General features: G+C 41.1%; 1 protein-coding gene across 1 annotated transcript in view; it reads left to right on the top strand.

The window, feature by feature from the left end:
* The window catches only part of ITIH6 (inter-alpha-trypsin inhibitor heavy chain family member 6), a 34,931-nt gene extending 33,011 nt beyond the window's left edge, over positions 1-1,920 (top strand). The window contains exons 12-13 of the mRNA XM_066250265.1: positions 431-808; positions 1,709-1,920. Coding sequence (XP_066106362.1) covers positions 431-808; positions 1,709-1,920 — 590 coding nt within the window. The remainder of the gene's footprint in view (positions 1-430; positions 809-1,708) is intronic.
* The last annotated feature ends 14,757 nt before the right edge of the window (positions 1,921-16,677 follow it).

Raw genomic sequence — 16,677 nt, 5'->3', positions numbered from 1 at the left:
CACAACCAGATACACACAACATAAACAATTCACAAGATATATAACACCAATGTATACATAAACATACAACCAAAAACATATACACTTTAACATAGCCTTTCCCCCAAATATGCAGATGCATTGGTAGGCCCAGAGAGACACATATTAACATAACCAAACACATAAATTTACATACTTAGAAACAAACACATGTATGCAAATAGCCCCACTGGGGTGAGTGCACATCTACATTTATGCCCACTCATTGAACAGGAAGGAGCAGCTAGATTGGCTGTGGTAAAAACACTTTCCCCAGGAGCTAGCTCTCTAACCATAAATCCGCACCCCGGAGACTTCACACCTGAGACTTCACGCCTGTCTGTGCTATAGGGTGCCAAATAAATAACCACGTGAAAGCCCATGCTCCAGGCAAAGACTCTTCTCCCTCTAGGGTTGCATGTGCATGGACAGCTGCTTGGGGCACCACCAAGGCCAAGCCACAAGGACCAGATCCGCACCTACTTCCAGATCATCACAGTCAGCACAGAAAAACCTTGGGCCTACACTATCAACATCACCCTCAGTTCCATATCTGTGCAAGGCGAGGGTACCTTGCTTCTGTCCTGGAACCAGCCTACTCTGCTGAAGAGGTCACAGCTGGAGCTTCATGTTGCTGCTGCAGCCCACCTCACCCTCCGCCTTGGGCCCCACCTTGAATTTCTAGTCCTCCGGCACCACTACAGGCACCCCAGCATCCTGCAACTACCCCACCTGGGGTTCTATGTAGTCAATGGTTCAGGCCTTAGCCCACTGGCACGTGGCCTGCTAGGTAAGTACACTAAGGCTGAGAGCACCAGTCCCAAGAGAGATTCTGAGTGCCAGGGTGAAAGGCCAGTGAGCATACAGAACTCTGACACCCCCAACCACAAACAGGAACAGAGCCAAGGCTTGACCTTGTGAAACTCCTGGCCTGAGGAGAAGACAGGTCCAGACATGGATAGTGATCTCAGAAGTTATCAGTGCTAGATATAAAACAGCCCATGGCACTGGAAGTGCGTAGGGTGAGGTACTTTGCCCAGCCTTACAGCTCAATAAAAATGTGAAGAAAAAAGTCACAGTCTGAAAGGCTAACCAAAAGCGGTAGAGGAAAGGAATAGAGGTTAAAGGAGATGAAGGAGTGGGCAGAGCAGAATGCGTAGATGAGGAATTTGGAATTATTCTGAAGACAGTGGGAAACCATGAAAAATTATAAGCAGGGGAAAGCTATAGTCAGATATGGGTATGTCAGAGTTCCTTCTGGAGGTTACTGTGAAGGGGGACTGCAAGAAGTTAGACTGTAGGTCAGGAAACATTGGCAGAACCTGAGCAAAGGCCCACACCAAAAAGTTGGGGCAGTGATGGTGGGTTGAACAGATATTCTTACTTCCTCTGGGCCTCCCCATTCATCTCCTGTTCTTCACTCCAATCTGCCCTGTCATTGACTCCAAGCCTGACTGTTTCCTTTCTGCTGCCTTCTCATCAACTTTGATATACTGTTTTCGTAATACACTCCAGTCCCATCAGCTCCTCCACACTTCCCACAATGTCCAGCCTCTTCCCTCCTCCAGGCCTTTGCTGCCCCTCCTCTGTCCTACATTTCCTTCTAGATTTCTTGCTTTAGGCTCCTCGCAGAGTTCCTAGTGGGGACTCAGGCCACTGCCTTGACTGGTGCTGCATTTTTCTCCCTCAGGGCAGTTTCAGCATACAGACATCCAACTGGTGGCAGGGTCTGCAGGGCCATGCCTGCGGAGGTACCAACGTCCAGATGTGCCTGTGGTTCTAGGCAAGAAGGTGCTAAAAGATTCACCAAGGCTGCTGCCCCACTGGACTTCTTGCTGGCTGGTGAACCGCTCTCATGTACAACAGCTGCTGGGCCACCCCTACCTTGCGTATGTCCTGTGATGTCCCCTGAACCTCAGAGGCCATTGCATGGGGTGAGCCAAGAACAAAGACCTAAGAACATGAAGATATACACTCGCACATGCACTAATTGACACATATACAAGGACATACAAACTCACAGACATACATCCTTGGACATAGCAGCTTAGGGACTCTGGACTCCTCACAGATTCCATAAAGACTGTGCAGAAACTTATATGGTATAAGCCAGGCAGTTCCATTTATAGCACTGTCTCCAGTCTCCACTCTCTTCAATCTCTACTCTACATCAGCTTTAGAAGTAACTTTCTTAAAACAAAAAATTTGACTGAGTCATTCATCCTACTCACAACTTTCTCTGGCTCCTATGGTGTATTTAAGGCTCTTGGAGTTCCCCTAACAAACCATGCTCTCTCTAATCACAGGGCCTTTGCATGTGTTTTTCCTTCTGCATGAGATTCTGTTTCTTGGCTTCATGTAGGTATTTTACACATCCTTAAAGTCTTACTTGTCATCTCTTCTAGAAGGTCTTCCCTGACCTCTCTCCTACATCGAGTTTGGTCCTGGTCTGTGTTCTTATAGCTCAATCATCTTATACAAGCTCACAGCATTTATAATGTTATATAGAAATTATCTGTTTACTTGTCTGGATCCCTGAATTAGACTGTGAGCTCTTTGAGGGCAAGGACTTTTTCTGAATCATCTATGTATCCTCAGTGCCTGACACATATAAGTGCTTAGTAAATATTTGCTAAATGAATGAATGGATGAATGAACAAAAAAGGAACCATTAATATAGCAGTAAATACACACATATACATACTCACAACCAAAGACACAGGATCATACACAGTAAGGCAGCAACAAGGACGCAAACATGGATAGAGAAACTGTAATAGAGACATTCGGAAACACAAAGCATAAGACCTCAAAACTAAGAGAACAGGCCCTGGCCTATTGGCTCAGTGGTAGAGCGTTGGCCTGGCGTGCAGGAGTCCTGGGTTCGATTCCCAGCCAGGGCACACAGGAGAGGCGCCCATCTGCTTCTCCACCCCTCCCCCTCTCCTTCCTCTCTGTCTCTCTCTTCCCCTCCCATAGCCAAGGCTCCATTGGAGCAAAGTTGGCCCGGGCGCTGAGGATGGCTCTATGGCCTCTGCCTCAGGCTCTAGAATGGCTCTGGTTGCAACAGAGCGACGCCCCAGATGGGCAGAGCATTGCCCCCTGGTGGGCGTGCCGGGTGGATCCCGGTCAGGCGCATGCGGGAGTCTGTCTGACTGCTTCCCCGTTTCCAACTTCAGAAAAATACAAAAAAAAAAAAAAAAAAAAACTAAGACAACAGACATAGAGAAACATAGGCATACAGGTAGGGGAGGGAAATAAGGAGCCAGGGTGACAGCATAGGGACATAATCTAGAGAAACAGATGCAAACTAAGAGATAGTTATGCACAGAGATCCAAACACAGGAGAATAAGGGTCAAGACACACAGTGACACAGAGATAACCAGAGAGACAACAGTCAAGACCATAATCCAATACACCAAGGACAAAAAAAGTAGAAACACAGAGAGACACACTGACATGCTGACTTGCAGATATGGGGTTAGGGATGAGAGAACACAGACACAGGGCCACAGACATAAGGACATGTAGAAAAAAACATTACACAGACCCAAACTTGGTGACAAAGATCTAAGGATACAGTTATATGTAGAGGAATACACTAAGAATGAAAAAGCACAGATTTATATATATTCAGAGGTCCAGTGACAAAGACATGAGGATGCAGACAAATAGTGTCAAAAACTAGCAAAGAGATAGGAGTCAGTCCAAGTAATAGAGATATAAGAATAAGTAAGTGGATTTCAAATATAATGGGGACATTGTGACACAGTAACTGGGACACAGGAATTTAGAGACAGAGATCTTAGAATAAGTAGAAATGAGCATGTGCACCCACAAATTCAGTCGTATGGATACAAGCTACACATAATAACAGAATCCTAGGACTCATCTGGTAGACTCAAGATAGGCACAAAGAAACCTAGACAAGCAGAAAAGGACATAGGGAACATAAACAAATGGATAGAGACACAGCGACAGGAAATCTATTCAGAGAGGCAGGGATCCAAAGAAAAAGAATCAAGATGTACCTGGAAACACCCAGAAATAGAGACACGCAAACAGGCAACCAAGGCCACAAACAAAGGGATGGGGAAAGTGAATCAGGCCCAGGGACACAGAGATAATAGCTTGAAAATAAAAAGACATGGATCCAAACACCAGACACAAACAGAGAGATTGGAACATAGAGGTAGTGAGTCAGTTCAAAGCAAAACCAGGGGCACAGCAAGACAGAAAAAGAAATAAATGCAGAGACAACCTGACAAACAGTCCCATAGAAACAAGAACACAGTAATGGGGACCCAGACAAAAAAATCAGGGGCTAAAAAAGAGAGAGTTATTGAGCAACACAGCAACTTAAGATACAGCCACAGCAACATAAAGAAACCATAATACAAAGACAATGTCAAAAGCTCGGGAAACTAAATGGAGAAGTGGAGCAAACACCAAATCGCAGTCGTGAAGAGCAAAGTCCCAGAGATGCGCAGACTCAGGGACTCACCAACGAAGAGCAAACAGAAGAAAGCATATGCAGATTCATGAGCACAAACACTGGAATACAGAGGCTCAAAGAGAGATACCCAAAGACAGGTATACAGAGACTCTAGGATACACTTAAACTGAATTACTGAAGTTCACGGATATGCAAACCCCTATCTCTGTACTTCCCCTATACTTGGGAAAGTACAACGAAACAAACACAGACACTGGAACACAGAAGCTCATGGACACCCAGACAGATATGCACATACATTAGATCACATGCAAAGATGCAGGGACATGTAAAGATTCAGGGATATGCATATTCAGGGATGCACAATGACTCATGGACACATAAAGACTTGGGAATATGCAAAGATTCAAGGACATGTAAAGAATGAGGAACACACAAAAACTCAGCAATATACAAAAAGGGATGTACAAACGCTTGAACACAGAGGCTTACTGGATGCCCAGACACTGAGACACAGTGATCCATGGACACACTGACACAAAGAGACACAGACATTAGATTGTAGAGGTTCAGGATATGCAAATACTTAAGTACATTCAAGGACAAGAATGCACAGGTGCTAAAACACAGAGATTCAAGGACATCCAGAGATTGGGCTACATCTATGAGACCAGATGGGGATAGTCTATGAAACACATAGACTATCAGGATGTGGAACACAGGGATGCATAGAGAATGGGACACAAAAACTTGCAGTTACAGGAGACCAAGGACATGCAGATACTCTACCACAGTCAACAATGGAAACCACAGACATTGAGACACAGAAACCTTGGGAAACTGAAATGTGCAGACACTGGAACACAACAAAATTTTTTCTGGTACAGATATTAAGATACAGCCTTTTGGAAACAAGCAGCCACTAACAAACACAGAGACACTGACACATGCAAACATAACACACATGTGCACTAGAACAGACATCAAAATATATAGGGATGCTGGTACACAGAGACAATGGGACAAGATATTGCTACACAGGTCCTGGTGCACATAGAGACTGGGATGCACAGACAGAGAGATACACATATATTGAAATATATGAAAAGATGTTCATCTTCACTAGCTATTTGAGAAATGCAAATCAAAACTACACTGAGATGCCAACTCACACTTCTTAGATTGGCTATTATCAACAACACAGGTAATAACAAGTGTTGGAGAGGCTGTGTAGAACAGGAATCCTCATTCACTGCTGGTGGGAATGCAAATTAGTATGACCATTATGAAAGAAAATATGGTGGTTTCTCAAAAAATTAAGAATAGAACTACCATATGACCCAGAAATCCTTCTACCCCAAAAGCTCAAAATTATTGGTGCGTAAAGACGCATGCACCCTCATGTTCATTGCAGCATTATTCACAGTGGCCAAGACATGGAAACAACAAAAGTGTTTCCTGACAGAGGATTTGATAAAGATGTGGTACATATCTACAATGGAATACTACTCAGCCACAAAACAAATGACATAGTGCCATTTACAGTAACATGGATGAACCTTGAGAACATTATACTGAGTGAAATAAGTAAATCAGAAAACATTAAGAACTATATGATTTCACATATAACTGGGATCTGAAACTGAGACTCACGGACATAGATTAAAGTATGGTGGTTACCAGTGGGAAGGGTGTGTAGGGGAGAGGGATGGGATAGGGAGTGGGTGGAAGGGTATAAAGAAGGACAAATATAAGGTGACAGAAAATTATTTGACTTTAGTGATGGGTATGCAACATAATCAACAGTTCAAATGCTATAGGAATGTTTACCTGAAACCTATGTACTCTTATTGATCAATGCCGCCCTGTTAAATTTTCTAAATAAACTTAAAAAAGAAAATGAGAGAATTGCCAATCCCTTCTGGTCTGAAGTGCTTGTTGAGAAGACAGATTTCATCCTTATAGAGATTCCTTTGTATGTAATAAATAGCCTTTCTCTTATAGCTTTTAGTATATTTTGTCCTTTGTCTTTGGCATTTTAATTATGATGTGTCTTGCTGTAAGCCCCTTTGGGTTCATGTTTAATAGGGCTCTTTGTGTCTCCTGAACTTGTGTGACTTTTCATTCATCAATTTAGGGACATTTTCAGCCCTGATTTCTTCAAATAAGTTCTCTATCCTTTGTTAATTCTCTTCTCCTTTAGGAACCCTATGATGTAGATGTTGTTTCTCTGTCACAGAGGTCTTAGAATTTCCTCAGCCTTATTTGTGCTTTTATTATTTTTGCTGCTCTGCTTCTGTGCTTGTGTTTATCTTGTCCTCTAAATCGCAAACTCAATTCTCTACTTCATCCAACCTGTTATTGATTCCTTCTAGTGCAGTCTTCACTTCAGATCTAGTATTTGCCATTTCTTACTGGTTATTTTTATTGTTTCAATGTCCTTTTCAATGCTTACTACCTCTTTGTTTATGTTACTATGATAATCCTTTCTTGCTCTAAGATTTTTGAGCATCTTAATAACCAGGATTTTAAACTGTGTCTTGCAGTTTGATTACTTCCATTTTATTTAATTCTTTTCTTGGGGATTTCTTATTGATTAATTTGGCTTATATTTCTTTGTCTTCCCATTTGTCTGTGTATCAGATAGCTCTGCATTGACTCCCAAATTTGTTGTGACATCTTTATGAGGAAGGTGGGCTCAGTGGTATTAACCTCAAGGTTACCTGATATCCTTGCTCTACAAGAAACAACATCTACATCATAGGGTTCCTAAAGGAGAAGAGAATTAACAAAGTATAGAGGACTTGTTTGAAGAAATCAGGGCTAAAAATGTCTCTAAATTGATGAAGGAAAAAGTCACACAAATTCAAGAGACACAATGTTTATTGAGTGTAATATTTACCCTCCTGTTATATGTAAGTCTTGAATGCTGTTGATTCTTTCATGGGTGAAGTTAACCCTTCAAGTTGGCTGGCCCTACGAGTATGATTTCATGTATGAGATGTTGTGCAATGTCTTTCTTATGGGGTGTAGTTTTTCTAAAGCAGGCTCCAGTGCCTGCTGGACTTCTCTTAGCATGCAGCTTGTGTGTCTAGTTGAGTCTAGAGTTGGTGTGGTCTGCTATCCACTACTGGTTGTGTTGGTTCTGGGTCCTCTTAGATGAAGTTCAGGTATGTGTTGATGTCAGACGTTGTAACACACCATCAGTTACTTGTCTGGAGCTATTGCTTTGTTCACTATTTGTGTCTGTGTTTTCTGTGTTTGGGTATGTGTGGGTGGAGTCAACCTGTTTATTAGGATCAACTTCTTCCTGCTTATATCTGACAGCCACTCAGTAGAAAGGCCCAAGTTCCTTAAGATTTGCCTCCACTTTTCAGCTGCTCCACCTCCTCTTGCAGCTACCTGGTCTTCCCACAGTATGTTCTGTAGAAAGATGATACAATGGGCTTAGACTGGCCTCACTGGACCAACCCCTCCACAGGTTGCAGGCTTGTTGGATTGGGGCTTCTAAGGTTGGGGCAACATTTGTGGGACCCCTTACTTTGGGGTTTTCTTTGTTAGGAGCTCAGTATGGGGAAAGTGGCCCCTACTCCACTGCTGGATATTCCAATTCTATTTATTCCCAGGAAGATGTGCAGCAGGTTCGGGTTCAGTAGGGCTGACAGTCTCCTCTGCAGAAGTTCTTTCAGCTGGGGAGACCTTGGTCTCAGGGAAAAAGAGTGAGATAGTTTTCCACTGGAGCTGATTATGCCCCCTCAAGAAGGTGGTTAAACCCCTCAACTGGTCTCAACAATAAGCTCCAAGAAACTCACACTTTGAATGTCTGTGCTTTAAGCCTTTCTCCCTTCCCTCTTTGGAACTCAGCCCAGTGGGGCAAAATATCTGGGACTTGGGGCAAATGACTGTGAATTTCTACCTCATCCAATGCCTGTGAGCTGCTGTGCAGGTGTTGAACTCAAAAAGAAGAATTTGTCTTAGCTGGGTTTGGTGCCTGACAATCCCTTCCTTTGGATATGATATTAATACAGGTAGTTGGGTCCTGCTTTGATGTTCTATGTAGCTGGCCACTGAATGTCTTGCTTCTGGCTCTCATAGGAGGAATCCTGGTGCATACCAATGTAAAACACTGCCTATGATTGGCCCACAGCAACCTTTTTGTAGCTATAAACAATCCAGAGCTTGTAGCTGCCTTTGCTAGGCTTAGGAGCTCATGGGAGGATCAAGCTGCCCACCTAAGCTGGCTTTTACTAGCTCCAGGATTGGGGGCAAGTCAGCAAAAAGCCCAAGGTTCCCTGAGATCTGCCTTTTGCTGCTTCTGTCTAGTGAATTCTTGTTGGGCTCATCCCCTGAAAAAAACCTCTAGTAGAGTTTAGAGGCTGGGAAATTCAAGGATTAGGAGAGGTGGTTGTTTGGTTCCCACCTCAGGACCCCAGCTGTCAGTCTGTCCTAATTTTTTCCCATACCTCAGTAGGGTATGACCAGTAGGAGTCTGGTGGGTGTGGCCTCTGAAACCCAGAACTTTAGTCTGACCACAGTCCTGATAGTTTTTTCTGAATCTCCTGTGAGCCAACAGCACCAGTTATATCCTTGGGAAAGTTGGGGGAAAGTTCTGACCTCAATGTCAAATGACTGAGTCACTGTTACTCCTTGAGTCTTTTCAGTCTCCTGCTCCCTGGCCTAGGCTGCTTACTTCACAGAAGGGCCCAATCTCCATAAGGTGGGGCAGTTGTTTTCCCCAGGTCGATGCCACATGGAGGGGACTGCTCCACTAAAGAAAGATGGCAACTGCAATATTGGAGAATGAGTCATCAAAGGGGCTCTGGTGGCTGTCTCTGAATATGTCTCTCTCCACACTGCCAATTTCACATTCTCTTTACATGACTCTACTCCTCTCAGCCCTCCTTCCATTGGAGCCCCAGGTAGGTGGCTGTGAATGAGATTTTTTGAGTTGGCCCTTTAAAATTGTGCCTGTGTCTCTGAGATCTCCTGTCTCTTTCTCACAGACAGAAACTTGGCTCTTATCACTGCCAAATGTTATGTGGGCATCTCTTCTAGGCTCTGGTGGTCTAGGCTGGGGTGTCTGACATGGGGCTTAGGACCCACACCTCTCAGGGTAAACCTCCTGGTGGCTGCTCTCTCTTATCAGTCTCAATGTGGCTCCTTCTGTGAATCCTTTATTTCAGATCCTTCTTCATTTAGTCCTGAGTTGGTTTTTCAGGATGATTGTTCTTTAATTTAGTCAAAACTCCAGTTTGACCCTGGGAGGAGATGAGTGTAATGTTCATCCACATATTGTCACCATATTTCTGCCTAGAAACAATCATTGTGTCCTGGGGAATAGGGTTGTGCTACCTGGCTTAAGCCAAATCTAGGCACATTATTGAATGTAAGGGTTGGGTCAGCCCCACCAAACTACATGACTGGTATCTATTATGTAAAGAGAGAAATGAATACAAGATAGATCACCATCATTACATTAGAATTAACTGTATGACTACAATAAACACTATATACCAGGTCAACAGAATAAGTACCTGGTAGGAATTGTACCAGAAGACACACAGGGTAAAGCTCTTGTAATGCAGGCAAAAAGCTAGAGCTTTCTAAAAGCCATGACACAAAATGACCAGACAGTGGTGAACTCTGAAGGTGATCATCATGCAGCTCTTTCTTCATAGTAATAAACAACTGCTGTCATAGCACTCACACACAGTCCCCCGTCCCTTATATCAGTTGAATATATATAATAATAAACAATTTGGCAATACTGTTACTAACAGAGGATAAAAATGAGGCCAAGAGAGAGTGCACGGTTTACTTTGTAGGACAAACCAACTCAATGGCAGAGCCAAGACTAAAACCCCGAATATGTCTTAGCTGTAAGCAATAGAAATAAACTCTGGCTGATTTAAGTAGAAAGGAATTTGTTAAACAGGTATTAAATAGCTTACAGAGTCGGAGAGATCTAGAAAACCACATACAGAGAAACACAGCCAGGAATTATGCCCAGAATACCACCTCAGAATTTTCCCAGAGGAATTACTGCTCATGACAACACTGGAGACTGGATATCATTGTTTGTAGTTCCCAACCAGCTGACTCCTCCACTGACTCTAGAAATGATACATAGCTACTGTAACTGCATTATCCCATCACTAGAATGAATTTCATGCAGTTCCTGCTTCCTTAACCATTAACTCCATGACAAGTCTAGGTGGACTCTAGTCATGTTGTCCAAGTCCTAGTTGCAAAAGAGGCTGGGCAAGTGAGTAGGTGGCTTTTTCAGCTTCCATGGTAACATCTGGATTCTGCCTCATAATACAGGGAATTACCAAGAACAGAAAAGGAAGTGGTAACCAGAAATAGTTGTAAATATTCACTATGCCTGGCTTACTGCCACCCTACCCAGGGTTGCTACAATGGAGACCCTTATTCTGCAACTAGTTGCTCATTAAGTATTTCCCATGAATGGTAAGCTAGCAACACTAGGATGAAAATGTAGTGGATGGGAGAAAGATTTCCTCCCTGTCTTCTCCCCAGGCTAGTTGTAGTGCATCACAAGCCTTTTGAAAAATAGCACCAAATACTCTAGAACAGTGGTAGTCAACCTGGTCCCTACCACCCACTAGTGGGCATTCCAGCTTTCATGGTGGGCGGTAGTGGAGCAACCAAAGTATAAATAAAAAGATAGATCTAACTTACTATAGTAAGTTGTTTTATAAAGATTTATTCTGCCAAACTTAGCGAAAATCTGACATAAAGTACTTGGTAAGTAATTATTATTATATGCTTTAACTTGCTGTAACTCTGCTCTATAAATTTTATAAAGTAAAGTTACTTCCTTACTTTATAAATCACCATCACTGTGGAACCGGTGGGCGGTTAGAAAATTTAACTACTAACAGAGATGCAAAAGTGGGCGGTAGGTATAAAAAGGTTGACTACCCCTGCTCTAGAACAAGGTTTAGAGATGAAAGGGTTTCCAGAGGAAGTGAAACTCGGGCTGTGCCATCAGAGATGAATACACGTCAGAGATGGAAAAAGAGAAAGAAAATATTTCATTTAGTCTTTATCCTTAACTGAGCTCCTTCTTATCTGGTGCCTAACACATCACATCACTGTCTGTCTGAGTATTTATTCACATCAGAGGCAGAAAATTCTTGGAATTTCTGGAGAGTAGTTGAACATCACCAGTGTCTCTGGGGTCCCAGAACTAGAGCTCAAGGGGCACTCTGAGGAGAGAAGTAGACAGAAACATAGTACAAATAACTGGATAGTGCAGACTGAATGAGGTCCAGCAATGGTCTCCTACACTTTCACCCACTAGAGCGGATGATCTAATACAGTTTCCTTCACCTATTCTAACTGATTATATGTATGTGTGTATTTGCATGTACATCATGCACATTTATAGTACCCAGTTCAAGGCTTGACATATACACGGTACCTGATGTTGTTATTCCTCACAAAAAGTCAGAGGTAGAAAAAACTTTAGAAATACCCTCTCCACATTACAAAGAAAGCAAATTATAGGACAGTATCCCCAATGCACATAGATGCAAAAGTCCTCAATAAAATATTAGCAAATTGATTTTAGCAGAACATTTAAAAAATACACACCATGATCAGATAGGATATATTCCTGGAATATGAGTTTGTCACAATATCTGCAAATCAGTTAATGTGATACACCACATAAATAACATAGAGAAAAAAATTATATGATCATATAAAAAAAATCAGATAAAGCATTTGACAAAACCCAGCACCCACTTGTGATTTAAAACTCTCAGCCAAGTAAAAATGGAGGGAAGCTACCTCAACATAAAATGATAAAACTCCTGGAAAAAAATCATAGACCTGACCAGTGATGGTGCAATGAATAAAACATTGACGTGGGACACTGAGATCCCAGGTACAAAATCCTGATGTCACCAGCTTGACCGCAGACTCACCAGCTTGATTACAGGGTCACCGTCTTGAGAAAGAGATAAACAACATAATTTCATAATCGCTGGCTTGAGCCCAAAAGGCACTGGCATAAAGACCAAGGTCACTGGCTTGAGCAAGGGGTCACTGGCTTGGCTTCAGTCCCCCAGTCAAGGCACAAATGAGAAGCAACCAATGAACAACTAAGGTGCCACATCAATAAATTGATGCTTCTCATCTCTCTCCTTCCTCTCTCTTCTTTCATATCTCTCTCTCTCACACACACACACACACACATACACACACACACACAAATAAGCAGTAAACTCTCTGACATTTCTCTTTGTTTAACTTTATTTACAAAATTAAATTTAACAGGGTGACATTGATCAATAACAATACATAGGTTTCAGGTGAACATTTTTATAGCATTTGAACTGTTGATTATGTTGTATACCCATCACCCAAAGTCAAATCATTTTCTATCACCTTATATTTGTCCCTTTTTACACCCCTATCCCCTCTCCTCATTGCCTTCCCCCACATCCCCTTCTCCCTGGTAACCACTTCACTTTTATGTATGACCAAGAGTCTCAGTTTTATACCCCACTTTTGTTGAATTCATACAATACTTAGCTTTTTCTGATTTTTTTATTTCACTCAGTATAATGTTCCCAAGATCCATCCATGTTACTGTAAATGGCACTATATCATCATTTCTTATGGCTGAGTACTATTCCATTGTATAGATATACCATTTCTTTATCTAACCCTCTATCAAGAGACGCTTTGTTTGTTTCCATGCCTTGGCCATTGTGAATAATGCTGCGATAAAAATGTTTTGGAGTTTTTGGTGTAGATACCCAGGAGAGAAATTGCTGGGTTATATGGTAGTTCTATTCTTTAATTTTGAGGAACCACCATACACTTTCCTCCATAATGACTGTACTAATTTGCATTCCCACCAGCAGTAAATGAGGGTTCTTATCACTCACAACCTCTCTGACACTTGTTATAACCTGTCTTGTTGATAATAGCTAATCTAATAGGCAGGAGATGATATGTCATTGTAGTTTTGATTTGCATTTCTCAAATAGCTAGTGAAGATGAGCATCTTTTCATATATCTGTTGGCCTTTTGTATGTCCTCTTGCGAGAAACGCCTGTTCAGGTCCTCTCCCCATGTTTTTAATTGGCTTGTTTGTTGTTGAGCTTTGTGAGTTCTTTACATATTTTGGATATTAACCCCTTATCAGAACTATTGTTTGCGAATATTATCTCCCATTTACTTAGCTGCCTATTTGTTTTTTTTTTATTTTTAAATTTTATTTAGAAAATTAACTTCAACAGGGTGACATTGATCAATAAGAGTACAGAGGTTTCAGAGGAACATTTCTATAGCATTTGAACTGTAGATTATGTTGTATACCAATCATCCAAAGTCAAATCATTTTCTGTCACATTATATTTGTCCCTTTTTTGCAACCTTCCTCCCACCCTCTCCCTCCTTCCCATTCACTCAAGTCCTCTTCTTCCTCCCTCAAGTTCCCATCCCCCTTGTAACCAATTCACTTTTAACTATGTCCAGAAGTCTCGGTTTAATATCCCACCTATGTGTGAAATCATATAGTTCTTAGCTTTTTCTGATTTACTTATTTCACTCAGTATAATGTTCTCAAGGTCCATGCATGTAGTCGTGAATAATGCTATGTCATTGTTTCTTATGGCTGAGTAGTATTTCATTGTATATATTACCACTTTTTTCACCCAATCTTCTATGAAGGAACACTTGGGTTGTTTTCATGTCTTGGCCACTGTGAATAATGCTGCGATGAACATGGGGGTGCATGTGTCTTTTTGTACCAATGTTTTAGAGATGTTGCGGTAGACACCCAGTAGAGAAATTGCTGAGTCATATGGTAATTCTGTTCTCAATTTTTTAAGGAACCACCATACTTTCCTCCATAATGGTTGTACTAATGTTCATTCCAACCAACTGTGAATGAGGTTTCCTTTTTCTCCACAGCCTCTCCAACATTTGTTATTATCTGCCTTGTTGATAATAGCCTATCTAACAGGGGTAATGTGGTATCTCATCTTAGTTTGGATTTGCATTACTCGAATAGTTAGTGAAAATGAGCATTTTTCAAATACCTGTTCCCCATTTGTCTTTCCACTTGGAAGAATTATCTGTTCAGGTCCTCCCGGCATTCTTTAATTGGATTGTTTGCTTGTTTGTTGCTAAGCTTTGTGAGTTCTTTACATATTTTGGATATTAACCTCTTATCTGATCTCTTGTTTGCAATATCATTTCCCATTTAGTTGGCTGCCTATTTGTTTTGTTGTCAGTTTCTTTTGCTGTGCAGAAGCATTTTAGTTTGATATAAGTCCCACTCATTTATTTTTTCCTTTACTTCTGTTGCCATCAAATTCATAATTTATTCTCTACGGCTAAGGTCAATGAGTTTAGTATCTATGTTTCCTTTTATCTATTTTATTGTTTCATATCTTTTTTTTTCCAAAGTGAGAAGCAGGGGGTGGCAGATAGATAGACTCCCGCATGTGCCTGACCAGGATCTACCCGGTATGCCCACCAAGGGGGCAATGCTCAGCCCATCTGGGGTATTGCTCCACCTCAACCAGAGCCATTCTAGCACCTAAGGCCATGGAGCCATCCTCAGTGCCCGAGCCAACTTTGCTGCAGGGAGCCTTGGCTGTGGGAGGGGAAAAGAGAGAGAGAAAGGAGAGGGAGAAAGGTGTAAAGTTGATGGCTGCTTCTCCTATGTGCCCTGACTGGGAATTGAACCCGGGACTTCCACACACCAGTCAATGCTCTACTGTTGAGCCAACCGGCCAGGTCCTATTGTTTTATATCCTCTATTTAGGTCTTTGATCCATTTTGAATTAATTTTTGTGCAAGACAAACTATAGTCATGTTTTCTTCTTTTGTATGTGGTTTTCCAATTTTCCCAGCACTATTTATTGAAGAGGTTTTCTTTTCTCCATTGTGTGTTTTTGGCTTCTTTGTTGAAGATGATTTGTATATATATATATATATGTGTGTGTGGTTTTATTTCTAGGTCCTGGATTCTGTTCTATTGGTCTGTATGTCTGTTTTTCTGCCAATACTATGCTGTTTTGATTATTATGGCTCTATAGTATAATTTTAAGTCAAGTAGTGTGATACCTCTGGATTCATTCTTTTTCTTCAGGATTGCTTTGGCTATTCGGTATTTTTTATGGTTCCATATAAACCTGGTAACTTTTTGTTCTATTTCTTTAAAAAAATGAGATTTTGATGGGGATTGCATTAAATTTACATATAGTTTTAGGCAGAGGCAGATTAAGGTCAGTAGAGGCCCCAGGCATGGAAGAAAATATTGGGCTCCTTAAAAAAAAGAGAGAGGGGGAAATAAAAATAAATATTAACCATATTTTTAAATAAATAAAAAATATGATATACTATTAATGTTAAAATTGCACGTATGAAACCAAACTTGGTGTTATTAGAAAAAAGTGTAAAGTTGGAGTTTTATGGGGCCCTTCAGAAGTCGGGGCCCAGGACATGTGGCCAGAGTGCCCGTCATTAAATCCACCTCTGGCTTTGGGTAATTTGACCATTTTAACTATGTTGATTCTTCCAAATCATGAACGTGGAATATTTTTCTATTTTACTTGTCATTTTTAATTTCTTTCAATAGTGCTTTGTAATTTTCAGTATATAGGTCCTGCACATTCTTTGTTAAGTTTATTCCTAGGTACTTGGTATTTGTTGTTGTTGTTGCTGCAATTGTAAAAAGAATTGTTTATTTGAGTTCATTTTTCAAAATTTCATTGTTGACTTTTGTATATTGATTTTGTGTCCTTTAATTTTACTGTATTGGTTTTTTGTTTCTAGTATTTTTCCAGTGGAGTCTTTTGGGTTTTCTATATATAGGATTATGTCATTTGTACAAAGTGATACCTTTATTTCTGCTTTCCTGATGTCTTTTATTGCTTCTCTTCTCCGATCCTTCTGGCTAAGACTTCAAGAACTTTGTTGAATAAAAGTGAGAGAATGGGCAGACTTGTCTTGTTCCTGATTTTAGAGAAAAAGCTTACATTTTTACACCATTTATTATGATATTAGCTGATGGGTTGTCTTATATGGCCTTTATTATGTTGAGCTACTTTCCTTCTATTCGGATTTTATTGAGTGTTTTAAATATAAAAGGATTTTGTATCTTATCAAATGCTTTTTCTGCATCTATTGAAAATATCAAATGGCAATGGAG

Source organism: Saccopteryx bilineata, chromosome X (assembly GCF_036850765.1).
Source record: "Saccopteryx bilineata isolate mSacBil1 chromosome X, mSacBil1_pri_phased_curated, whole genome shotgun sequence".
Taxonomy (NCBI): domain Eukaryota; kingdom Metazoa; phylum Chordata; class Mammalia; order Chiroptera; family Emballonuridae; genus Saccopteryx; species Saccopteryx bilineata.
Note: the sequence above shows the minus strand (reverse complement) of the source record. Positions and strands in the feature narration are given on the sequence as shown.